Source organism: Geotrypetes seraphini, chromosome 4 (genome assembly GCF_902459505.1).
Source record: "Geotrypetes seraphini chromosome 4, aGeoSer1.1, whole genome shotgun sequence".
NCBI classification, from domain to species: domain Eukaryota; kingdom Metazoa; phylum Chordata; class Amphibia; order Gymnophiona; family Dermophiidae; genus Geotrypetes; species Geotrypetes seraphini.
The window spans coordinates 101,260,333-101,287,451 of NC_047087.1; the positions used below are offsets into that span (position 1 = coordinate 101,260,333).

Below are 27,119 nucleotides of genomic sequence, written 5' to 3' on the forward strand. Positions count from 1 at the left end.
TCTCCGGTAGTTTCTTCACATGCCCCCTAGTCCTAGTATTTTTGGAAAGAGTTCATATCTACCCTTTCCATTCCATTCAGTATTTTATAGACCTCTATCGTATCACCCCTGAGATGTCTCTTCTCCAAGCTGAAGAGCCCTAGCCGCTTTAGCCTTTCCTCATAGGGAAATCATCCTATCCCTTTTATCATTTTCGTTGCCATTCTCTGTACCTTTTCTAATTCTGCTATATCTTTTTTGAGATACGTGACCAGAATTGCATACAGTATTTGAGGTGTGGCCTTACCATAGAGTGATAAAAGGGCATTATAACATTTGCATCTTTGTTTTCCATTACTTTCCTGATGATTCCTAACATTCTATTTGTTTTCTTAGCCACCGCCACACATTGAGCTGAGAATTTCAACGTATCCTCAGCATTGATATCTAGATCCTTTTCCTGGAGGGGGCGTGGCTTGGACGCGAATGATGACGGTTGGGTGAGGAAAGGGCTCCGTATAAACAAGCTTAATTTTCAGATAAAACTACAAAAAAAAGATTTTTTTTGCGTTCTTGATGATGATAGATTGAAGTCTACTTCCTTAATTGAGTCGGAGAGATGTTTTGGAGGTGAGAATCGGGAGATAGGGGTGCCGTTTTTGTTTCCTGGGAGGCGAGGTGTGGAGGGCTGAATCCGTCTCAGCGGCTCTTCAGTATTGCCAGAGGAGGCTAATCCGGACGCCGTGGGGCCGAAGAGGCTCTCTTTCCCCTCCTCTTTGGCATGGTCAAATTTCTGCAGCGTAAAGCGCCAGTGGAAAAGTTTCCCGTGGGGTTTTGTGGGCGGTTGCTCAGTGCACCACGACCGCGGCCATCTTGGATCGAAAAAAAAAAAGATTTACAAAGTCTGGGTTTGCCGGTGAGCTGCCTAGCGACAGGGATAAAGGTTTTTTTTTTTGAAATGCCTGATGCCTGTCATACTAGGGAAATAAGCTGTTTTGAAGTAACTGTCCTTTGCTGGAGATGAAGCGAGGTCTGCAGTAAAATCTACTTGGCAACGGTTTTTTTTTTTAACTATTTCCTTGCTGCTAACTTCGGGGGAAAAAAAAAGAAATTGTGTAGGATAAATATAAATATCAATATAAATATCAATCTCTGCTGCTGTAATTGAAAAGATTAGATATAGGAGATTGTAGGTTTTTTCAGCGTTTGGGCTGTGAGAAAAGGACAAATAAAAGGATTAATGATTTCTTTAACCTGAAGAAAAGTGACATTAAGGCAATTGAGAGACGCTGAAAATACATATACATACACATTGAAAGACTAAAGTAAATATACTGGATGGAATATTGCTCTCCTCGGTAAAGGCTGCGATTGGGCTTATAAGAGGAGAGTCAGAAAAGAAGGCTACAATTTTTTTCAGCGCTGAAGCTAGATGTCAACAACGAGTTTGATAAATTAAATCTATAAAAGAATAAACAGCCATATCTAAAAAAGATCTAAGGAAAAGAAAGGCTACTAATTTGAATGTTATTGCCTTCATTGAGACTGAGATTGGGATTGAAAGAGAATAAAAAGAAAGAAAGACTACCGACAGTTTTTTTTTTTTCACAGCAATAGAACCTAAGATAAATAACTTACAGTTGCTTTAAGAATACTGTAAAAAAAAGGAGGGTGGCTTGGACGGATGGTTGGATAAACGAATAGCTCCTTATATGCAAATATATTAAAAAGAATTACTACCAAATATTCTTAAAGAAACTAAAATATATATTGAAATATGACTTCAACTAAACAAAATAAAGCTGACTTGGGAGCTGGAACATCGGGAAGCAATAAGAGGTCGAAACCAGAGCCAGGTACACCCTCTAAAATCCCATTACCAACAGAAAAAAATCTGGATGTTATGGAAGAACTAAGACAAATAAAAGAAATTGTCTTAGATAGTAACAAAAAACTACAAAAAGCAATGGAAGATGCTGCAATCCTAACTAAAAGAGTGGACATCACAGAAAATAGAATTTCAACATTAGAAGATATTACAGAACAATTAAATACAGATATGAATTACAGCAAAATCATATGGAAAGAAATAACAGAGATAAAAAAAAAAATCTTGAAGACAGCCGGAACCGTGAAAGACGGAATAATTTAAGAATAATCGGATTACCTGAAGGAGTGGAAAAGAATGATCCGATTGCATTTCTTGAAAAATTTCTACCTAAAATACTACCATTGAAATTTAAAACGGAACTGGAAATTGAAAGAGCTCATAGGATTCCAACACAAAGAAATAACACTCAAACAGGTCCAAGAACTTTAATTTTCAAACTTTTAAGACATCAACAAGCAATTGAAATATGCCAAATAGCTAAGGAAATCAAAAATCTTAAATGCCAAGATTCAAAAATATACATTGTCCCGGACTTTGCAAAAGAAACAGCAACAAGAAGAAAACAATTCTTAGATATGAGACCACAACTAAGATCTCTAGGAGCTAGATTTGGGCTCCTTTACCCGGCGATTATGAAGGTAACCATTGCTAACAAAACGCAAAACTTTACGGATCCAAAAAAACTACAAGAATTTATGAATCAACTGGAGCAACCTATGACAATCTAAAGAACATTTAATGGGTTCATACTAAAGACTATTGACCAATTTGTGAAAACTTTGACTTATATGATAATGAACTTCAATAAAAGAACATTGGTTAAAGAAAGATCGGAACGGAAAGCAATGGAAAAAGAACACACAAGGATCGAATTAAAGACTTAAACAACTTGCAACATTCTCCATGGAAAACAAGAAAACTGGAAAAGAAATATACAAAAATTCTAGAATTCTACTCAGAATAAATAGAATAACTTACTGGCAAGAACGAAAATGAATTGAAACACATCTCCGAACTCAAATGATGACGAAAAAAGTTTTTTCAACAAACTTAAAGATGTACTGATTGGTTGAGAAATTTTGAAGGTGGAGTAATGATGAGAAGGAGAATCATCCTTCAATCACAGAGAAGATTATATAAAAAAAAAGAAAGACGAAGTGATTGGTTTGTTATAATTCCTGTTGATGGCGGTAATTCAGGTTTAATTTTGCGTTTCAAATACATTAAAATGCGTTTCAAATACGATATATATGAAAAGAATATATCTGAAACGCAAAAATTGCCTGAAAAGTTTTTTAAAAAATATATATCTCAAATTTCATATTTCATCTTTATAGATAATTGTTCTTTTATTTATTAAGTTGAATTTTAGTACCCACAATTTGTTCAACCTGGCAATCCTCTATGGGAGATAAAGGGAGAGTTTTTGGCACAGGACTTCACTCTCGTCTGCACAGGCCTCAGATACTTTAAAATCATAGATGTCTGGAGAGTATGCTATTGAGACAGAGCTTACAAGAACACAGATGGGATTGTTAGCTTCTCTTAATTGACAACTATCTCGTGAATCATAGGAAAATAGTGAGCATAAGAGATGAGGGGATTCCTGTGCTGAAGACTCTTGTTACAGTTCTGAGGAAAGAGACTAAATTAGAATGCTCTTAACATGATAAACTTATTATACCCAGGTATGAAAGCTTTTTAAAGTAAAAATAATATACCACCTGAAAAGAAATGAATTGTAATTGAAATGTTCTTAGATATAAGTAATGTAATATAATCATTCTTATGGATTTAAAGACATACAAATATAGAAAATAATCTTTCAATATATAAGAATGAAAAACTTTTTACTTATTCTTATAATTAATAATAAAATAAGAGAAAATATACAGAAATAGAGAAAAAATGGTAGTACTTTAGATAATTATTAATAGCTTGTGGGAGTTATCTAAATCTAACCTCAACCTGCGTATCCAAGTTTTCGTAATTAATGAGGGGGGGAAGGGAGGGATAAGAGGGGTGGGAGGGAATAAAAAGGAAATATATATGGTAATCATGGGTGAAAAGGAAAAAAGAGAAATGAAATACTTAAAACATTGGGAAAATATACATAATTTAATATCTGAAAATTTAAAAATAAATGGATATTAAAATTATGTCTTTAAATGTTAACGGTCTAAATCATATGATAAAAAGGAAAAAAGCACTATCATTTTTAAAAAGGCAAGATGCAGATATATGCCTTATACAAGAGACCCACCTCTCACATATAGAATCTAAAAAGCTAGAAGGAGGTTGGGTCAAAAAATGTTTTTTCTCACCAGCTATAGGGAAAAAAGCAGGTGTTGCTATTTTAATTAATAAAAAATGCTCTGCTTCATTTAAACTAAAAGCTTCAGATATTCATGGAAGATGGATAATGGTGGAAATGAATATGGGAAATACTACCATGACGTTAATCAATATATACGCCCCTAATTCGAACCAAAATGAATTCTTTAAAACTCTTCAACAACTGATCATACCACTGGCTACTTCAAATCTTATAGTAGCAGGGGACTTCAATGCTGTAATGGATCCTTTATTAGATAAAAACCCAAGTAGAGTTATGAAATCTATGGGACTAGATAATTTGATTCAATCTTGTGATTTAATAGATATATGGAGAATACTTCATTTTGATGGTCGGGAATTTTCTTTCTGTTCTCATGTTCACAATTCCTTTTCAAGAATAGATTATATCTTTACTTCAAATCATCTTGCACATCAAGTGACACAAGCTGCCATTGATCCAATTATTCTATCTGACCATGGTGGAGTGTGGATTAAAATTAAAACTACAGATCAAAATAATAACAGACCAATTTGGAAAATGGATAATACACTGTTGGTTGACCAAAACTTTTGTGAAAATCTTCTAACAAAAATGAAAGAATTTTTTCAAATAAATGATAAAGATGATATTAACAGAGAAACTTTATGGGATGCTTTTAAGGCATCAATTAGAGGACAAATAATTTCTTATTCGGCTTTTCTAAAAAAACAAATTAAAAAACAATTTTTAATCTTAGAAAAAGAGATAAAAAATTTAGAATCAAAACTTATAGAAAAATGGGAATATTCTATTCAACAAGAATTATTAAAATTAAAAGGTAAATATAATGAGATCTCATCTAAGATGATTAGGAAAGATTTATTTTCTCAACAAACATTGTACTATGGTAATTCTAACAAATCAGGAAGAATATTGGCAAACTATCTTAAAGCGAAAAAAAGAAAAACGAAATTAATAGCAATAAAAGATGAAAATGGAAATACATATACACAAATTGAACCTATTTTAAAACAATTCTTGAAATTTTATAAATCTCTTTATTCTTCCGAAAATTATCTAAATAAAGAAAAAGATGGTTTTGAATTTTTAAAAATGTTAGAGGGTCCAAAAATTCCTGAACATATAAAACGAAGTCTGGAAGAACCAATATCACTAAAAGAATTAGGAATAGCTTTGAAGTCCCTTAGAGTTGGATCCGCTCCAGGTGGTGATGGATATACAGTGGAATTTTATAAAACATTTCAAAATTTTTTATTACCCTATTTATTAAATCTCTATCAATATCAGCTCAATAAAGGTTGTATTAAAGGCACTATAGCAGAATCTTTGACTATTGTTTTGCCAAAGTCCAATAAAGATCCCACTTTGGTCTCAAACTATAGACCAATATCTTTAATAAATGTAGATGGAAAATTATTAGCAAAAATACTTGCGCTAAGATTAGCTAAAGCTCTCCCCCATATAATAGGTATGCATCAAACAGGATTCGTTGCTCAAAGACATTCATCTCACAATACCAGATTAACATTCCATATGTTATATTTAACAAAGAAAATGAATGAACCTACTTTTGCAATTTCATTAGACGCAGAAAAGGCCTTTGATAGAGTAGAATGGCCTTTTATGTATCAAGCAATGGAATGGTTTGGTATAGGTCCTGGATTTATACAAATGATACAAACAATGTATAGCTCCCCTTCTGCTAGATTATATATTAATAATACGTTTTCAGAAAAATTTAATTTACAGAGAGGAGTTAGACAAGGATGTCCCTTATCCCCTTTGCTGTTTGATATAGTTTTAGAACCCTTAATATTAGCCATCCAACAAGCTAAGGAGATACAGGGTATACCTCATTCAGATAAAGAATATAAGATATCTGCTTATGCAGATGATTTATTACTATATCTGAAGAATCCAGAATCCACCATTCCATATCTACTTGAATTGATTGAGAAATTTGGAAATTTTTCAGGATATAAAATTAATTGGAATAAATCAGAGATTCTTCCACTAAATATACATTGTACAAAAGGTCTATTTGATACATTCCCTTTTGTTTGGAAGGAAGAATATATTAAATACCTTGGAATTTTGATAACAAAAACAGTAGATGAAACAATGAAAATTAATGAAAAATGCTTATTACAAAAAATAATAGAAATGTGTGAGCAATGGAATCCTTTGCATTTATCTTGGTGGGGAAGAGTACAAACTGTAAAAATGATGATTTTACCGGTAGTATGTTACCAAATGGGGATGATACCAGTTTTTTTTCAAGATTCGTTTTATACAAAAATAAATAGGACTTTGACAAAATTTATATGGCTTAATAAAAAACCAAGAATTGCTCTAGCGTCATTACAAAGACCAATTAAGGAGGGAGGGGTAAATTTTCCCAACTTTTATAGGTATCATCAAGCCTATATCTTACGTCATGGTATGTATTGGATCCTCCCAGAACCCACAGATAATATTCCAGACTGGTTTTGGCTAGAATGGAGGCTTATGTTTCCATTACGTCTTAATCATGTAATTAGTATCAAAATGCCAAGGTTATACAAAGATCATAAAATATTTATGGATACCTGGAAAACTCTAAAATACATAAGTAATCTTACTCAAATTCCAATTAGTAAATCAACCAACCAAACTCTATGGCTAAACCCCAAGATCAAAATTGGCGGTTTTAAAGTAATCTGGAAACATTGGATGATAGCAGGCATTCGCACTTTGGATGATGTAATTAAAAATGATAAATTGCTGGAGTTTTCACAATTGCAACAAAAATTTGGTCTCAATAAAACACAATATTTTAAATGGTTGCAATTGAAGCAATCTATTCAGAAAGGGTTCCCTGAATGGAAAGATCTCGCTAAATATCACAGTTTGGAATTCTTATGTTTCCAGATGGACTCAATAGGTCACAAAGCCGCACAGTGGTATAAATTAATATCCGGATATATAAATAAAAAACCAAAAAATGGTCTTAGAGACATTTGGAGCATTGAGATAAAACACCAAATTAGTGCATCTCAATGGCCACGACTTTGGTCTTGGAGGCTAAAATGTACGGTGTCAGCATCTATGAGACAAACTTGGTTTTTTCTTCTTCATAGAGCTTTTTGGACCCCTACTCGTTTACAAAAAATAGATAGTTCAAGATCTAATAGATGCTGGCACTGTCATATTGAAATTGGGACATTAGATCATCTTTTATTCTTTTGTCCATTTATCCTATCATTCTGGAAATCAATTTGGCCCCAAATTAACAGAATGTTAGAAAATCCAGTAGCCTTGACATATGATACTATATTATTTGGAACAACTATGAGAGCAAAAAGCCAAATTTCATCCAGTAATAACAAACTTTTATTTATTTTAACTGGAATTGCAATACAACAAATTACATTCAATTGGAAACAACATGATAGATTGAATTATATGTTCTGGTGGAATTCGGTATGCCACATATATAAAATGGAACTCGCTATTGCAACACACAAAGGATACATGAATAAATTTAAAAAAATATGGGGACCATTAACCGATTTTTGTAAAGAAGGATAATTTTTCCTATAAATAAAACTTGGAAATATCTGAAGACCGTTAACATGATTTCTCTAATGAACTTTTCCCATGATAAGATAATTGTAAAGAGGGAAATGGGGTGGGCTTTTCAATTTTGATTATTACATACTAAATTAATATTTAAAGAATGTACAATAAAATTGATTATGTATTATTGGTTGGGAAGGAGGGTGGGACAGGGGATTATTATATTAATGTTAAACTTGATATTAATATATGAGTTAGTCAAGTGTGTATTTAAGTTTCTATTGAGTTTATTTGTAACACTTGTTGTAACACAAAAAAATGAATAAAGATTTAAAACAAAAAGATAGATCCTTTTCCTGGGCAGTGACTCCTAACATTGAACCTTGCATCACATAGCTATTATTTGGGCTCTTCTTTGCGACATGCTTCACTTTTTAAACATCATCTGCCATTTTGATGCCCAGTCTCACAAGGTCCTCTTGCAATTTTTCACAATCCTCTTGTGATTTAACAGCTTTGTATCATCAGCAAATGTAATTATTTTAATAGTTATTCCCATCTCTAGATCATTGATAAATATGTTAAAAAGCAGCGGTGCCAACACAAACCCCTGGGGAATTCTACTACTTACTCGCAATAACTATAAGCTGCAAATACACTTCCCCCTCCCCATTCGCGGTTTCCACACTCGCGGTTTCACATATTCGTGATTTTTTTTTGGGGGGGGGGAACCCATATTTTACCACGTTTCCGCCTCTCTCCAGCCTTCCTCCCGGCATCCCGGCCTTACCTGGTAGTCTAGCAGGCTTTTAGGGTAGGAGCGATCTTCCTACGCTCCTGCCCCGTGTAGATCGCCAGTAGGAAATAGCTGCTGTGAGCTCCCATCGCAGGGAGGGGGGGGATTTTAAGTATAACATCTTATATAAAGTAATTTAATTACTTATTATGAAGGGAAGGGAAGGAGATAAGATTTTATGATTGGTATTATTGCTGAATATTAAGTGATATTCTCAATGTGTAAATGTGTTTATGTATTATCACACTTATTGTATGTATAAAAATGAATAAAAATTTACAAAAAAAAAAAAGATAATTTTTAAATCATAAGGACTATCTGTCCATATTTACAAAATCAGTTTGTGATGAACTCCTTAAGTGCCAAGCATTAATTTTAAACAGTCTCTTCAACTTGTATCAATTTCTAAACTAACAAAAACTTATCTGTGATATCTTGTGAGGACCAGCTGCTGACATGAATTCAAGTTTTGGTGTCTGCATCAGGGGAGGTGGTTTCCTAAATGTCATTAAGCAACACCTTCATTCCTTATGATTTAAATGTTGTGGATGGTCCTCAAATTTCTATTACCCCCTATGTTAAAGGTTCAGTATTCTAATTTCATTTGTAGGATTGTTTCTATAAAGTCATCTTGCCACTTTCTTTTGCAGTTTTTCCTCTCCCTTTATGGACACAAGCTGCCTGTGCTCTGCATGGATATATCTCATGTGAGTGATATTTGGTTACGTATATTAGAAAAAGTGTGGCTGGAAGGCACATTTGATTGGAGAGGTTTTTGCTACAGTTTTTTGGGATAGTATAGTGGGGGGGGGGTTGTTTATATATATATATATATGAGTTATATATATATATATATATATATATATATATATATATATATATATATATAAGAATTCCCAAACATTTTCACTTGGGATGTAGTTTCCTAAAAATGAAAGGCAGATGACATATGTAAACAGAATTTTGCCTTTTTAAGGGGTTATTTTATAACAGGAGGTCTACGTGAAAAGTCAAAACGCCTATTTTATAAAGATGCCTATGTGCCTTTATAATAGGGAAGGGCAACCTCAGTTCTTGAGGGCCGCAACCCAGTTGAGTATTCAGAATTTCCCTAATGAATATGTATACCACAATATAAGTAACACTGGGATTTATAATGTTGATTCAATAGCTCTCATACATTAAAACATAACTCATAATTAGAAAGAGCTATACAATTAGCATAAATATTATAACTATTGCCACTTGCCCAAATAATGTGTTCACAAATTTATTACTTTTTTTTAAATTACATTACAGAAGTCTATCTACTTATAATTCATACCTATAAATATATTAAACATACACAATCTGTCCAAACACCTCACTAAAAGTTCATTCTTAAAGTGCAACAATGTCCTTATAATTTACTGCAATATCTTCAATACTGTATTAATTTTCCTTTGTCAGTTGTATTCTTTCTAATGTAGTCCTTCATACGTCATATTCCATTTTTCTTCAAAATACTGGCGTGTCTATTCAGTTTTATGAAGAAAAATGGAGTATGACGTATAAAGAAGGAAGGGGAAGGTAAATTTTCCCAATTTTTATAGGTATCAAGCCTATATTTTGCACCAAGGTATGTATTGGGTCCTCCCAGAGCCCACTGATAATATTCCAGATTGGTTGTGGTTGGAATGGCGACTCATTTTTCCTCTGCGATTAAACCATGTTCTTAGTATCAAAATGCCTAGGATATATAAAGAAAACAGAGTGTTAGTTGATACATGGAAAACTTTGAGATTTGTGAATAATTTAACACCTGTTCCTATACATAAATCAACAAATCAAACTATATGGCTTAACTCCAAGATTCAAATAGGCGGATTTAAATTCATCTGGAAGTATTGGGTTATGGCAGGTATAAGAACTTTGGACGATGTTATTTCTAATGGTAAACTGCTTGATTTTTCACAGTTGCAACATAAATTTGGTCTTAATAAATCACAAAGTTATAGATGGTTGCAACTGAAGCAGGCCATTCAGGCAGGGTTCCCTGAATGGAAAAATCTTAATAATCAATATAGTCTAGAGTTCTTGTGTTTTCAGGTGGACTTCTTGGGACACCAGGCCGCACAGTGGTATAAATTGATGTCTGGATTTATGAATAAAAAACCAAAAACTGGTCTTAGAGACATTTGGAGCATTGAGATTAAGCATCAAATTATTGCATCTCAATGGCCACGAATTTGGTCTTGGAGGATGAGTTGTACAATGTCTGCATCTATGAGACAAATTTGTTTTTTTCTGTTGCATGGAGCTTTCTGGACCCCTGTTCGTTTACAAAAATTAGATAGCTCTAAGTCTAATAGATGTTGGCATTGTCATCTCGAAGCAGGGACTTTAGATCATTTATTGTTCTATTGTCCATTCATTTTGGCTTTTTGAAAATCGATTTGGGGCCAAATAAATTGTTTGTTTGAAAATCCTGTGGCTTTATCCTATGATACTATATTATTTGGAAAATCAATGAAGAAGAAAAGTCAAATTTCTGCAAAGAATAATAAGCTATGACTTATTATGACAGGAGTTGCCATTCAGCAGATTACATTTAATTGGAAAAATTGGACTAGATTAGATTATGGTTTTTGGTGGAATTCATTATGTCATATGTACAAGATGGAAAGAATGTTAGCCTTGCAGAAAGGTAATTTTAATAACTTTCAGGAAGTTTTGAGGCCATTAATAGAATATTGGATTATCATTTTTCCCTAATAGGTATAATTGTAAAGTATGGGGGGGTGGGATTTCCGATTTGATATTTAATGATTAGATTAATAGGACAGAATATATAATATATTATATGATATATGTACTATATATGAATTAGCAGGGTTGGGAGGGAGGGTTTAAATATTATGATTTAAGTTAAATTGATAGAGAATCAAGTGATAGTGTATAAATTTAAATGTTATTTTATGATACACTTGTAAGATGTAAAATGAATAAAGAATTTAAAAAGAAAAAGAAAGAACTTATTCTAACAGTTTTGAATTGTATGGGAATATAGTGCCAGATTACAGCATTGGAAAGCAGAATTATGACATTATTTAACTGATTTCCGCCCCCCCCCCCTTTTTTTTTTAAACTAAACCGCAATAAAGGTTTGTACCATGGCCTGGAGTGCTAAATGTTCTGACGCTTCTCTGACACTGATAGAATTCTATAAGTGTCGGAGCATTTAGCTTCCCAGGCCACAGTGGAAACCTCTACCATGGCTTAGTATAAGAGGGCCGTAATGCAGTATTTTTGGACATTTTTGACATATTCTTCACAACTGGATATTTATTTCACAGACTATTTAGTTTATTTCACTTTGGAGATCCAAGAGACCCCTTTATGTTCTCAGTAACCATATTCCTTTGTGGAAGATCCAAAAAAAAGCTCCCATGAGAGAGCAACTGTTACTTTTTAAAAAAAGGAACAGTTAACTGAGGGCCCTCGTTTATTGACTATTTTATTTTTAGCACTGTATGGTAGGTTGTTTCTTCTAAACGGCGATAGTCTTACATTTGAATGCGATATAATTTATATAATTTAATGAGGGTATTTTTTTTATATTTATACTTTTGAATGTATCTGCTTGAGTCAGTATAGTACTGGAAACACTAGGCTAGGGATCAGTCAGCAGGTGAGGGAGCCCTCATTTTCTCTAGTAAAATTTTGCCCCCTACAAGTGAAAGAATTGCCTGTGGAGCATACTGCATTCTGTCCAGTGCTGGCATTGCATTTTAAAACTTCTGGGAGGGCTGAAATTCTTTTCTTTTCTGTGAAATAAATATCCAGTTGTGAAGACTATGTCAAAAATGTCCAAAAATACTGCATTACGGCCCTCTTATACTAAACCGTGGTAGAGGTTTCCTTTCCTGATCATTAAAACATTATTTGCTTAGTTTCCATAGTTATACTTACATACACGAGCTTGTATCTGGAATTCTGGTTAACACTGGTGAGAATGGAAGGCTGTACTTTTAATGCTTTCTGGTTCTGCTTTTTGCTATAGGATAGCACACTGATTGCCACAGGCTCGGCAGACAGGAATGTGAAGATCTGGGGCTTGGACTTTGGAGACTGTCACAGATCTCTCTTTGCCCATGATGACAGGTAGATATCTGAGCGAGAATATTCATCTTGAATAAAGAATGTACATCCTAAATGGAACTTTTTACTGTTTGTAAAGCAGCTCTTCTCTAGCCATGCTTCACCCTCAAGTACAGTCAATTTTTTCAAACCGCATCAAAAGTTACCAAAGAGAAAGAGAGAGTAATTTTATAACAAAGCGCCGAGACAGGAAAATGCACATTAACACATATGTTGCAGCTAAACCGTAATGGCAATGCAAGTGCATTTATAAAATATCCCATCAAAAAGCTGCCATAGTTGCTTGTTTTACTTTGTGACTAAAAAAATAGATTGTAGATATGTGCAGAATGTCATGTATTTCCAATCCCTCCATGGAAAGAGTATTTCCAGATGTTGCTCTTAAGTCTCTCACTCCTCTTTTCTCATCGCACTACAATAGTGATTGAATTGTGACAAGCATCTAAGATGTTATATAGTTGGTTTTGCAGAGAAACATAGTCTTTGCTGTCCTGTGATGATAGTTTTTATTCAGTGATGTCCCAAGACTGCCATCTTGTATCGTGAGTGGGTCACAAATAAGTTGTGCAGTGGGATAAGTGACATGAGTTCTAGGCTAACAGGCATTTCCAGTCTTGACGTTGTTTTGTTTTTGTGTGTTCTCCAGTGTGATGTATCTACAGTTTGTACCAAAGTCCCATCTCTTTTTCACAGCTGGAAAGGATCAGAAAATTAAGCAGTGGGATGCAGATAAGTTTGAGCATGTTCAAACCTTAGAGGTACTTCACACACAAAACAACTGTGAATGATAAGATTATTGAATTGCATAATTGTTCTGATTATTGGAAACTTGTAGCTTGTCACATTTCCTGTGTCAGGACTACACACAGCTAGAATGATCAGATGCAGCTTCAAAAATACAGAATATGAATTTGAAAAACTCATGAAATAGGACACCATTTTGATTGTGTTATTGACTGTTTTCTTCTATCTATTTCATAGTCTGCTTCTGTTACTACTGCTACTACTTATCATTTCTATAGCACTGCTAGACGTACGCAGTGCTGTATATTAAACATGTAAGAGACCATCCCTGCTCAGAAGAGTTTACATTTTAATTAGAAAGGGGTTAGGGAGTTCTCACAGAGGGAATGATAAAATGGGTATCTTACAAGAGAGGCGTAAAAAAAATCCTTGAAAAAGTGGGCTTTTAGCCTGGATTTCAATACTGACAGAGATGGAGCTTGATGTATTGACTCAGTCTGTTCCAGGCATAAGGTGCAGCAAAATAGAAGTGATAAAGCCTGGAGTTGGCAGTGGAGGAGAAGGGTACAGATAAGAGAGATTTACCCAAAGAACGTGTTACTATTCAGAAGCTACTAGTGTATGTGGATTTGGTTTTTTTTTAATTAAATACCCACACCCCATTTTCTAATTACTTTTAAAATATTTACCTTCTGTTTTGGATATATTTGATTGCTTTGGGGTTATAATTAACGCCACCTCCCAATTTTCTCATAGCCACAATGTTGGAATCTGTATTGCTTTTTTCTTTGGAAAAAAAATAAAAGAATAAAAGTTGATCTGATTTGGTTTAACTTTCTCTGAGTAACTGTTCAGTGTTCTGCTATTGCAGAAGCCTTAGTGTGTTGTGTGATTGTGGTCAGTTTGCATCTTCTGTGTGCTTTGCAGGGCCACCACCAGGAAGTGTGGTGTTTGGCAATCAGTCCCAACGGCGATTACATTGTGTCTTCATCTCATGATAAATCCCTGCGTCTGTGGGAAAGAACAAGAGAGCCATTGATTCTTGAAGAAGAGAGAGAGATGGTATAGTATGAGCTTATATAATAGAAGTCCTGGCACGCTCAGCACGCTTTTCCCCCTACAAATCCGAAGCAATCTCTCAGGTCCCCCCCTCACTTCCCTTGCCTTACAACCCCTCTTACTTTTCCTCCCCTTACTACCCTTTTCTTCTGTAACATTCCCCCTCATGCATTTGTAATTCGCTGAATGTCCAGCCTTCTTTCGATGTGAACCGCCTACAGAAGTAGTCTGACTATGGCGGTATAGAAAAATAAAGTTATTATTAATATTATTATTAAAAAGTAGGGATGGGCATTCGTTTGAAACAAATACCGTTCACTGTCAACAGCACGCACTGCGCACATATAGGACTAGATTCAGTGAATGGCACTGAACAATATTATATAATGGGTGTTTTAGAATAGCGCATAGTGCCAGGATCCACAGTCAACTTTGGGCATAAGGATTTACACTAGGTGTAAATCCTCGCGCATAAGATAGGTGAGGATCCCCAGTATTTGGTAATACTGAATGCCCCTGACCTGCTCATGGTCATGCCCCCCTTTCAGTTGCACACTAAAAGATTTGCAGGTGGATCTTTATAGAATAATGTCTAGCAAGATGCACGTGCAGATCCATACTGTTGCCAAGGAACGCCAATAATTGGTTGTTAGTGCCCAATTATTTGCTAATTAAGTGCTCGTTATTAAATTAAGTTGCGCATGCAATTTAGACACCATATGTGGAATCTGGGGGATAGTGTGCACTCTCTTTAAAGAATGTGCACTATTGCACTTAGGGCTCCTTTTACTAAGGTGCGCTAGCGTTTTTAGCGCGTGCTAAACAAAAACTACTAACGCAAGCTCTATGGAGGCGTTAGCATTTAGCGCGTGCGGTCAAACCGCTAGCACACCTTAGTAGAAGGAGTCCTTAGTGTACGCTCTTTCCCAATAGCACATGCATGCACAGTAGCTCTTCACATGGGTGTGCGTTGGAAAAGAATGCACACTAGGTGTAAATAACACAGTTTTTGAGGAGCGCACAATCTATACTGTGTATGCATAGTGCGCACTAAAGTCTTTTATGAAAATGAAAAAAAAAACCCAGCTGAACACAGCTATTGTGTGCCCACACCTAATAAAAATTGGCATCTTATGTTACCTCATTGTAATTGTTTGTTGACTTTGAATCAGTTTGTTCTTTATTATGGTACATATCCAGGGCAGGGGGAGAAAGGGATTCTTTATGTCATAAATTGATTTTTCAATATTTATAATTGGGATGGGCGTGAAGATATCATTATTCAGAATAGATAGGATATTTATGATAATATATGTTTGTGTTATACGGAATGATAATTGTTTGGGTGGATGGGTGGGGGGGGGAAAAGGATGATTATGAACATGAGAAAGATGAATGTGCTTTTATTGTATTACTATGAGTTGCATTGGTTGCACTGTTGTAGATTTGAAAATTAATAAAGAATTAAAAAAAAAAAAGTAGCATAAACATGGAATGATAAAATATTTAACTGTGAAGAACACAGTGAGTGGTTGTGTTCTGATATACTACAAGAAACCCTTCTTGGCTTTGAACTGACTTTTAAAGTATGAAATGACCACAAATAGTGGCAGAAAGTGCCCCTTATTCCTACGGTAGCATCCAAGATTTAGGTAATAACTTGCATGGGGAAACACTAGGCAGGCGAGTGGGATATCATTAAAAGCAGCTTTTTATTGTATAAATAAAGGACTTGACACAGGTCATGTTTCGGCAAAAGCCTTCATCAGGAGTCCTCAAACAATCCACTTGTATGTTGCAGATTACACAATAAAAAAGAGCAGTATGTCAACAATATGCTTCGAAAGATGAGAGAAGCTAGAAAATAATTTATAGGATCCTAAAAACTGCAGATCTTACATTGTGGCTTCTGATTCATTTGCCTAGTTTTTGGAGGAAAATTCTAGAATGGGGAGCCTATAAGGAGCCTATTCTATAAGGAAACATAGACACCTACTAGTTTTTTTAATAGTATATTTTAGGTATGATCACTTACACCATCTATAGTGACAGTGTAAATTCTTATGCCTGTATTGTTAATTATAATATTTTATATTGTATGTGTGTAAATGTGTATCCTGCCCATGCAAGCACATGCCGTTGAATATAGCTGTGTGCTTGCTGAATGGGGACTAGCCAAAATATGGTCATTTACACGCTTATGTAACACATGTGGTACATAACTTGAATGCATTTTCTTGTGGCCTAAATCTAGGCAGCTCCTTATAGAGTTACCCCCTTAGGTGCCTAGTGCTGAAATTCAGTGCTAAGCTCCTAATATATTTTACTCCACTCTATAATCAGCCACTTTTTAGGTTCCTAAATTAGGAGCCTAGAGTTATAAGATCAGCCCTAATAAATTTTCAAAGGTGTCAATTTAGGATCTTTGAGCACTTAAACCCTCTGAAAATTAGCCTAAAAGTTTTTAATTACCTGTCAACAGTGAATTTATTAAATATTTCCCCTCTTCTTTTTTGCAGCAAAGAGAAGCAAAATATGAGGAAAGTATGGCCAAAGGGGAGGAACCTGTGGTAAGTTCAGAGTAAAAGTAACTAAATATAAGAGGATGTAACCATCACACGCCACAATATTTCTGCTAGAGTTTTACAAAATAAGTCAAATATATGAAAATAGTTCCTTCCCCTAATATTCAATGCTATTTAAACAGCCAGAAATGTCTGCTGACCATTTAAATAGCGTTTTGGCACCTAACCCTGAATATTCAGTGTGAGATAACTGGTTATCTCTGCTGAACATTCATGGTCGGTGCCAAAAAGTTAACTGGCTATATCACACAATAGCCAATAATAATTGGCACAGACCAGTCAAGTTTAGTGGCCAAATCAGGCAATATAAACAACAGGCCTATCTTTGGCCTCTATTAATTAACCAGCCAACACTGAAAATTCTTAGCCGCTTAAGTTAGCACCAGCCAAAAAAAAAAAGATATTCAATGCCAGTCACCAGAAATAGCCCAGCATTACATATTGGGTCAGCGCTGACTATGGGACTTGTGTGGACTGCCTGAATATTGGCCCCTGTAAAATGTGTTCAAACACTCTGGACTGGACTGATCTATAACTATCAAAGACTGTTTTGTGGACTGAATATACATTTGTCATGTTAAGCTTGAGCACATATTAGCAGTACACCATATTTAAAAGATGTTTACTGAATGGTCTGTGTAATGGTATTTGAGTTCTGTTGGAAAGATTGCTCTGGATTTAACATGGCACAGAATTTTGAGGTATAGAGGTTGGCAACAGATTGTATGTACTTTTATTAATTTTAACAGGGGTCGCCATTCAGCAAATTACTCAGAACTGGAAAGATTATACTAAATTAAACTACACTTTCTGGTGGAATTTGACTTGTCATATATATAAAATGGAAAAAGTACTGGCATTACAACAAGGTTATATTAAAAAATTTAATAAAATATGGGGACCATTGACAAATTTTTCTAATGATCAGATATCATAGCACATATACAGAACATATAAAAAGGGCAGGGAGGGGAAATTATTGTAATAATATTTAGATATAAAACTCTGATAAGGGGGGGGTTTAATTTACAATGTAAGAACAATTATTAAAAATTTTCAAGTGTTTAATATAAATGAATGTAATACATGTATTTCACTTGTTGTAAGAATTAAAAAAAAAAAAAGAATAAAAAATATATTGGAAAAAAATATGTACTGTATTAAAGAAAAGATTTTCTGGCAGAATTTGCACACAGATTTTCATCTTTTAAAGCATGAGTGGGCTAGGGTGCTCAGAATGAAATCTCCCCTTTTTAGAGGGATTTCTGGTGGAGGAAGGGATACTATAAATACTGTCCACTCTCCAGATTTGAGTGGCAAGAGGGGATGCTTTCTTTAAGTGGCTTGCTTGTTTTTTTTGGTAGGTTGCCGGTGAGATCCCAGGAGAGTCTGGATTGGCAGGAAAGAAAACCATTGAAACCATTAAAGCAGTAAGTGAATCTGCGATGAGTGACCCTTGACTACTTGCTTCTTCACATCCTGTTGATGTCTCATCCTTGCACTAGGATGCATTGTGTACTTGAATCTCCTGCATACATTTCTAGTCACTTGTTTGAACATGGTACAATAATTTAATACAAAAATACTTCTAAAAGCACATAAAAAGCCAATGATGAAATGTCCTGATAAGAGGCAACAATTTCTAATACTTCAAAAGAGTTGTGTGTTAAAAAAACACATTTTTAAAAGTCTGCAAAAATGAAAATGCTCTTAAATTAGGTGAATAGAGGTTCCTTGCATCACTGCCACCATTTTTTTTTATCTTGAGCAAGTTGTTTATGTTCTATATGAAAGCATGAATGAAATAAATTAGACAAAGGAAAGTGAACCATTAGTTCATGTTTAACAACTCTATTCTGAGGCAGGGGCATAGCCAGACCTCCAATTTTGGAGGCCTCCAAAAGTAGACTGTGGGGAGCAATGCATTCATCCCCCTCCCCTGCACACATGTGCTAAAAATATCTTTTGCTGGTGGGGATATTGAGGCCTGCCAGCCAAATAAAAACAGGGCTCAGGCCAAGCCCCTCCTCCTCACTCTGCTTCCTTAAGCTGCCAACTTCTGCATTAAGGAAGCAGTGTGAAGAGGAGGGGAACAACTTGGACGCTGTATTTATTTGACTGGCGGGGCGTTGGCATCCACACCAGCAAAGATAAAACAGTGCTGCAGTTCTGCAGGTTGGGCACGAGCCCAAAGTAGACCACATGCCCCCCCCCCCCCATGGTTTTGCCATTGTTCTGAGATTCCAAGAAAGCACCCACTCTTTAGCCGTAGTTCTCACATTGCAATATGAACTTTTGATACGCTGTATGAGAAGTTGGCAATGTTTCTAAAATGTCCTTTCTCTTAAATTCTGGATAACTGAGATTCTACTATATTGTATGTATTCCAAACTTGAAGGTAGTTGTAAAACTTCCCTTTCTTCTATAATTGTTTGACTCGAGACATGCTTCCTTAAACATTTCATAGAGGAGACTGGTACGCAAGTATTATTCACACTCTTTACTTGTAGTTCTCACATTGCAATATGAACTTCTGATATGCTCTAATACTTTGATCATGATTTTATAAGGCCCTTGTATGAGAAGTTGGCAATGTTTCTAAAATGTCCTTTCAGTTAAATACCCTTTTTAGGTAATTATGCCACATATAAATTTACTTAAGGAGAATGCACTTTTATATTATTGGCAGTAATAAACCATTGGAAAATAACAAAATGCCATTGACTCTATCAGCAAACAGATGGATAAGTTGTCAAGTCTAGATGAAATTTTGAAATATATTCAGAATTCTATACAGCAAAGTTTGTTCACAGTAAACATTATGTAACTAATTTTCTCTGTGCCTGCATATTTTTTTTTTCTGCTGCTTGTCAGGCTGAGCGGATCATGGAAGCCATCGAACTCTACAGGGAAGAGACTAAAAAACGAGAGGAACACAAAGCAATTTGCAAAGCAGCTGAGAAAGAGGTGAACAAACCAAAACATGTTTTGGAGATCATTTTAGAAGCACCTACACATGGAAAGAGTGGCATTTACATATACTTCAAGTAGGACCTCACCAACAACTTGTACACCTCTTTTCTTATGCTGCATCCTGGCCACGACTAGCATATCTTTCCAGAGAAGGGGAAGCGGTAGAACTAGAGGTCATGAACGTAGGTAGTGGGCGGGGTCGACTTAGGAGGTCAGAGAGAACTTTTTCACAGAAAGGGTGGTGGATGTCTGGAATGCCCTCCCGTGGGAGGTGGTGGAGACAAAAATGGTAACAGAATTCAAAAATGTGTGGGATAAAATGCAAAGGATTTCTGCAAGGAAAGAGAATGGAAGCAAAAAACAAACAAAACCCAACTTAATGGCGCTTAGACAATAACTCCAGTAATTAGGAAATCTGTGGTCTGTGCCCTAATTATGGCTAGAATCATCTGGATGGGCTGGAGTGGGCTTGCAACACATGCTACGAGATTATCTTGTTGGGCAGACTAGACAGATCATGCAGGTCTTTATCTGCTGTCGCAAGCATGTGTAAAGGGCAATTTAAGAAAGCCAGGATACAGAGATTTCAAAGGGGCGTGGTTTGAGTGAGTTGAAATATTATACATGTATATTTGAAAAACCCTTTGCGCCAGTTTTTACCCCTGTTTCAAGGCATGCCCTAGCGTTTGCAGCCTGATCATTTGGATCTGGATTTTCTACCAGTGATTCAGGGGGCATTTATTTATTAACCACCTTTATGAAGAGATTCACCAAGGCAGTGCACAGCAGGTACAGTTTAACATAAAACTTTTTAACAGCATAACAATAGTAAAATGACTAAATGTATACACAAATATGTCAAATAAGGTACTCTTGGAAAATTGTGCTAACCTCTGCACTGCCTTAACACCATCTTTAAAATTCATTTCAATCAGCTACTTAATTGGCTGCTGTCCCAGCACTAAAGTATATTATATTGAAACCCTCACATGCTGCTTATAGTATTTGTGCACTGTTCCTGCATAATGTACTATGAATTATGTATTGTGCCCTGAGTGGTGACTCGTTTCACTTGAGCATATTCTCAATAGCTTATGACTCGTCTCACTGTTCATCGGACTACTGTGTTTTTATTATCCATAACTTTATCAGATAAAATGTCATTGCTGATTTTTTACTAGGGCTGCACGTTAATCACAATTAATGCTGTGAGTAATATGTTAATTATTAATCACAGTTAAAAATCTAATTGCGATTAAAAATTAATGACTTGCAGCTCTTCTGAATGCCTCCCTTCCTCCCCTCCCCGCATAGTCCGTCATCTCTTCTTCCCCTCGCAATCAAGGCTTGTTTCCCTCGCAGTGGCATTCAACTTATTTTTCCAAACCACTCTTTGGCCCTGCAGTCAGCCACAATCCTACAAAAGACTGCCTGCATCAGGCCTTTTCCTCTGACCTGGCTCGCCCTTTTAAAAACAGGAAGTTACATCATAAGGGGATAAGTAGTAATCAATAAGTAGTAATGGTGGTGGGGGGGGGGTAGTTGAAGCCCCATCAGCCAAAGAAATCTGCTGTCTGAATCAACCCCTTCCTCCTCATACTGCCTCAGGAGCAGAGAAGTCAATGGCACACCTGCAGTCACTGACACTTGCACTCTCCAAGCATGCTCAATTCACCCATGAACTGAGCAGGCTTGGGGAGTGCCGGCATCGGTGCCTGAAGGCACCCTGCTGACTTTCTCGGTCTTGAGACAGCATTTGGAGGAAGGAGGCAGCTTTAGGAATGGATTTCTTTGACCAGAAGTGAAAGGCTGCTACTTTACCTCAGGTCCGATGTGATAATAAAAATAAAAACCAACAGGATTACATTGTATATTCCAAAGCAAATAATTTTTTATTCTAGTAATTAGTATTATAGCAGCATTTGACAAATCAGAAATAAATCAGTGCCGGTATCTTTCTGTAAGCATGGCGCAATTTTGCTAAAGAGACTGCCACAGCATGGGGGATTTATACAGGAAATATCTTTTACTAGTAAGACCTTCCCTTGGCTATTATGTACCACCCTATTGGATAATCCAAATGCCTATCTAACTCCCTCTCCTAGTCCACACCTCCATTCTTCCCTTGGGGGTCCTGGACAGGCATAGCTTCTAGAACTTTCTTCTTCTTGAAATTTCCATTCTTCACAAGGGTACAGCATCACTTTATCAGTTCTTAGGTTCCCGGATGGAGAATCTCGCTGACTTGCATTTTCCTTTCAGCACTGTTCATTGTCTTTCCAGCACTGGTTAGTGTCCTTGAAATACACACTCACATGCCACACATTAGCATCTCAGCATCTGAATTGAAACCAGTTTGCACAAGCCCGTGCCTAACAACTTCAGTTCAGCAAAAGGTAGGAATAGGTCTCGCAACCTGTAAAAGTCTCCCATAGGCTCCTGCCATCTATCTCAGACCTAAGGTGAGGAGGAGGAGGGAGAAGAAATGTGTGCCTCCCTTAGTCCTCTCCCAGGTGCCCCCTGCATGATTAATCATGATTAAACATTTTAATCAAAGTGCAGCCTTATTTATATTTTCTTCATATTAACTATCAGTTGTCAAAGGACCAGCAAGTGATGTGATCCATGTTGCGTGCTCACTGCCTCGGGGGGTTTGTTCCCTTTTTTTTGCTGTTGCCATCCTTGACTCAGTGCTTTTGCATTGCAGCAAGCAAAGGGGGTCTAACTCACCAAGGAAATGAGTTTGTAACAAATTTGTAAGCCCTAGCCCGAGCATTATGGAAAAAAACCCTTAAGTGGTTTTTCCTGCACATTAAAGCCATTTTTACCGTTCCTTTAAAATGTCCGATTTTCTATTTTTTTTTATTTTTTTTTTGTATTAATCACTGTGTGCTAATGTTGCCTTAGCATGCAGCCATTTAAAAAAAGATTAACACTTGAACACTTACCACCACTCATTTTGTAGTCTGTAAGGGCTCACATGGTATTTCTGCACCAACCAGTTAGTGTCTGTTAATGTAAATGCGGTTTAGTGCCGGAACACCCATTCTCTGCCTCTGACATGCCCTCTCAAAGAAAAAATTTAAATACTTTTTAGCATGCAGTTAGAATGCATACATTTGGCAGCTACTGCAGGTTACTCTTCTACTTTAATAACAGCATGGGTTGATACTAAGGCAGCATATTTTCATTGATGTTCCATATTTGTACATGTACGTCATTGTGTATATATCATGTATGTTTTATTTTTGCAGGTTCCCTTTCTGATCAACCCCATTCTACAGGCTTATGGTAATATTTCAGTAAGTGGAATTTCAGAAAAACTTCAACTCACAGTTTTTATTTAGTACTGTGAATTTGTTGTGTTCTTTTGAGAATATAAATGGGTAGAATGCACAAGTCATAGGAAGATTTACTTGAGAGAGGTGTATTGAGGCTAAAGACAGCAGCAGTACATGATCCCCCCTTCTGTTTGTTTTGGGGACATCATTAGAGATTGATTCCATAGCTACATTGTGTATACATCCCACCCTGCCCCTCATCCCACCCACCTCTAGGTTCGCAATACATGTATACTCCTATTAATCATCCTCAGCAATCCTCCAGCTGATCCTGAGAAATGAAAATCATCAATAATTGTAGATCCTACTTCCAAACCTTTATCAGGTGACTTTCTAACCTTGACTATCACCAATTCACCCTTTCCTTATACTTAGAACCACTGCTTCTATACCCAGAAGTTGTGGGATCAAATCCCAGCACTTCTTCTGACCCTCAACAAGTCTCTTAATCTTCCACTTCCTTCCACCTTGAATATGTAACCACAAGAATACAATACACAACTCCCATTCCCTCTCCTCTTCACTTATAACTGCTACTTCAGAGTAATCTCTATACCACATCCATCCTCCTCATCAAGCAGACCTTACAATCCACCAGCAGACTCCTCCGCTAGGATATTCCCTGACCCATCTAAATCTACCTCACTCCAGATATCATTTCCTTCTCCTAGTCTATGGCTGCATTACACCTTTTCTTGTTACTGACCTTACCCAATCTCCCCCTCCACCCCAAACTACTGCATTTCTCAAGTCCCTTCTTTCTCCCACCTTCTTCACAGCTCTAAAGCTTCAACAGTTTCTTCCCGTCATTCAACCCTCCCCATCTTGTCTGATCGCATTGCCATCATCGCACCTCTCCTACTCTGCTCTGCAGTCTCCTACTACTTTTGCTCACTGCAGGGGACATCAACCCCAATCCTGGTCTTCCTAATCAACTCTCACCCTGCTCATGCAGACCTCACCACAACATCTCCAACCTTATTTCTGTTCCTCTTCTCTCCCCTTCTTCTCTACTTTTCTCATGTGCCCTGTGGAATGCTCACTTCATCCCCAACAAGATCGCTTACATTCATCACCTCTTTCTCTTTCATTCTTTCCACCTACTTGCACTAACTGAAACTCTGTCTCAGTCGCTGCCCTGTGTCATGGAGGTTACCACTTCTCCCATACACCTCACCCAGTAGGTTGCAGAAGAGGGGTTGGGTTGCTACTTTCACCCTCCTGTAGATTTCAACCTCTTCCCCTACCTCAGTCTCACTGCTTCTCCTCCTTTGAAGTCCAATCTGTCTGTCTATTTGCTCCCCCCTCTCTGAATAGCAGTTATTTATCAACCTCCTGACAAATCCATTTCTTTATTTATCGCTGACCTTGACTCCTGGCTCTCCATCTCGAACCATCGTCTTCTTCTCTTATCATTGATGAGTTCAGCATTCATACTGAGGACATCTCTGACTCCTACACCTCAAAGTTTTTTGCTTTAATATCCTCATTCAGTTTTCAGCTGTTCTCCGCTATCCTACATACCAGAATGGCCACTGCCTTGACCTTGTTCTGTTCTCTAACTCCTCAGTTGCCAGTTTTCTCCATCTCAATTTTCCTGCTCTCTGACCATCATCTAATAACCTTCACGACTTGACACGCTCCCCCCCATACACATCCAATCCTCACTAATACATTCAGGAATCTTCAGGTTATTGACCCATGTGCTCTCTTCTCCACTATCTTCCCGCCCCCCCTTCTCTCAAACACTATACAAATCTGTCAATGCAGCAGTCTCTTCTTATAATATTGTTCTCTCCTCTGCCCTTGATACCCTTGCCCCTCCCATTTCATGTCCTCCAAGGTAGCCCCCTAAGGCAGACAGGCAGGCTTCCCCCCTCCCAGGTGTATCCCCCAGGCAGGCAGGCAAGCCTACCCTCTCCCAGGTAGCCCCCCCCAGGCAGGCAGGCCCAACCTCACCCTTCTTATTTTTAATTCAGCAGGCAGGCAGGCCCCCACCCCCCGTACCTATTTTTAATTAGGCAGGGCTGCTCCTAGCTTCCCTCCCCCCTCACCATTACCTTTTTAAAATTCTGAGGCCCTCCCTCGCTGGACTCGGCTGCCTGGAGCACTGACAGCTGACACGGCTTCCTCAGTTTTCTTCTCTTGTGGCAGAACGGCGCGTATGGCTGTCGGCCTGGTCCCGCACCACTTCCCGTGAGAACTCTCCTATTAAGAACTCTCGCGGGAAGTGGCACGGGACCAGGCTGGCAGCCTTATGTGCCGCTCTGCCGCAAGAGAAGAAGACTCCGAGGAAGCTGTGTCAGCTATCAGCGCTCCAGGCAGCCGCATCCAGCGAGGGAGGGCCTCAGAATTTTAAAAAGGTAACGGGGAGGGGAGGGAGGCCAGGAGCTGCCCTGCCTAATTAAAAATAGGTTCCGGGGGGAACGGGGGCCTGCCTCATCAGCCGCATCAACTGTCAGTGCTCCAGACAGTCGCATCCAACGAGGGAGGGCCTCAGAATTTTAAAAAGGTAACAGGAGGGGTTTGGGTATTCGCTTCATAAGCCGCACCCTTATTTCCACCCCCTTTTTGGGGGTGGAAAAAGTGTGTCTTAAGGAGCAAAAAATACAGTAATTTCTGCTGACCTTTTTCCAATCCGCCTTTTTGCTTGCGAAACAAGACTACTATGCTCACTTGACTGATATTCTTGGATTCAACCCTCACCATCTTTGCCATGCTTAACTCGTGACTCAGAGTGCCCTCACCTCCATCACTTTCTCCTCAGACCATGGCTGAGTACTTCCACAACAAGGTTAACCAGATTAGCCTTGAATTCTCGACTGAATTGCCTCTGCCTCTTCCTTCTCCCGTCTGCCCCGCTGACCCATGCCACCACTTCCAAAAAATGGCAAACAGTAGAACATGCCTGGTCTTTTTTCAAAGACACAGTGAGCGAGGCACAAAATCTGCACATCCCCAGATTCAGAAAGGGGTGCAAAAAGGGTCGAACAAAAGACCCAGTATGGATGACTAAAATAGTGAAGGAAGCGATAGGCAATAAGAAAAATTCATTCAGGGAATGGAAAAAGGACAAAACTGAAGGGAACCAGAAGGAGCACAGGAAGTATCAAAAAGAATGTCACCATGTGGTTCGAAAAGCCAAAAGAGAGTATGAAGAGAGGCTAGCCAGGGAGGCACGAAATTTCAAACCGTTCTTCAGATATGTTAAAGGGAAACAGCCAGCTAGGGAGGAGGTAGGACCGCTGGACGAAGGAGACAGGAAGGGAGCGGTGAAGGAGGAGAAAGAAGTCGCAGAAAGACTCAACATGTTCTTCTCGTCTGTATTTACAAACGAAGACACAACCAACATACCGGAACCTGAACAAATATTCAATGGAAATCAAGCAGAAAAATTAACATCCATGGAAGTGAGCCTTGATGATGTACACAGGCAGATAGAAAAACTTAAAACTGACAAATCCCCGGGTCCGGACGGAATCCATCCCAGGGTTCTGAAGGAATTAAAGGAGGAGATAGCGGAACTACTGCAGCAAATTTGCAACCTATCCTTGAAAACAGGCATGATCCCGGAGGATTGGAAGATAGCCAATGTCACGCCCATCTTTAAAAAGGGATCAAGAGGTGACCCGGGAAACTACAGACCAGTGAGTTTGACTTCGGTTCCGGGGAAACTGACGGAAGCACTGATTAAAGAACACATCGATGAACATCT

General features: G+C 37.4%; 1 protein-coding gene across 3 annotated transcripts in view; it reads left to right on the forward strand.

Moving 5' to 3' along the window:
• Window positions 1–27,119, forward strand: part of WDR3 (WD repeat domain 3) — a 137,151-nt gene that overhangs the window by 88,537 nt on the left and 21,495 nt on the right. For all 3 annotated transcript variants that reach the window (XM_033941947.1, XM_033941948.1, XM_033941949.1), the window contains 8 exons: window positions 9,213–9,269; window positions 12,605–12,705; window positions 13,349–13,460; window positions 14,374–14,508; window positions 17,025–17,075; window positions 18,455–18,520; window positions 19,965–20,057; window positions 23,318–23,365. In XM_033941947.1, the coding sequence (XP_033797838.1) occupies window positions 9,213–9,269; window positions 12,605–12,705; window positions 13,349–13,460; window positions 14,374–14,508; window positions 17,025–17,075; window positions 18,455–18,520; window positions 19,965–20,057; window positions 23,318–23,365 (663 nt within the window). The remainder of the gene's footprint in view (window positions 1–9,212; window positions 9,270–12,604; window positions 12,706–13,348; window positions 13,461–14,373; window positions 14,509–17,024; window positions 17,076–18,454; window positions 18,521–19,964; window positions 20,058–23,317; window positions 23,366–27,119) is intronic.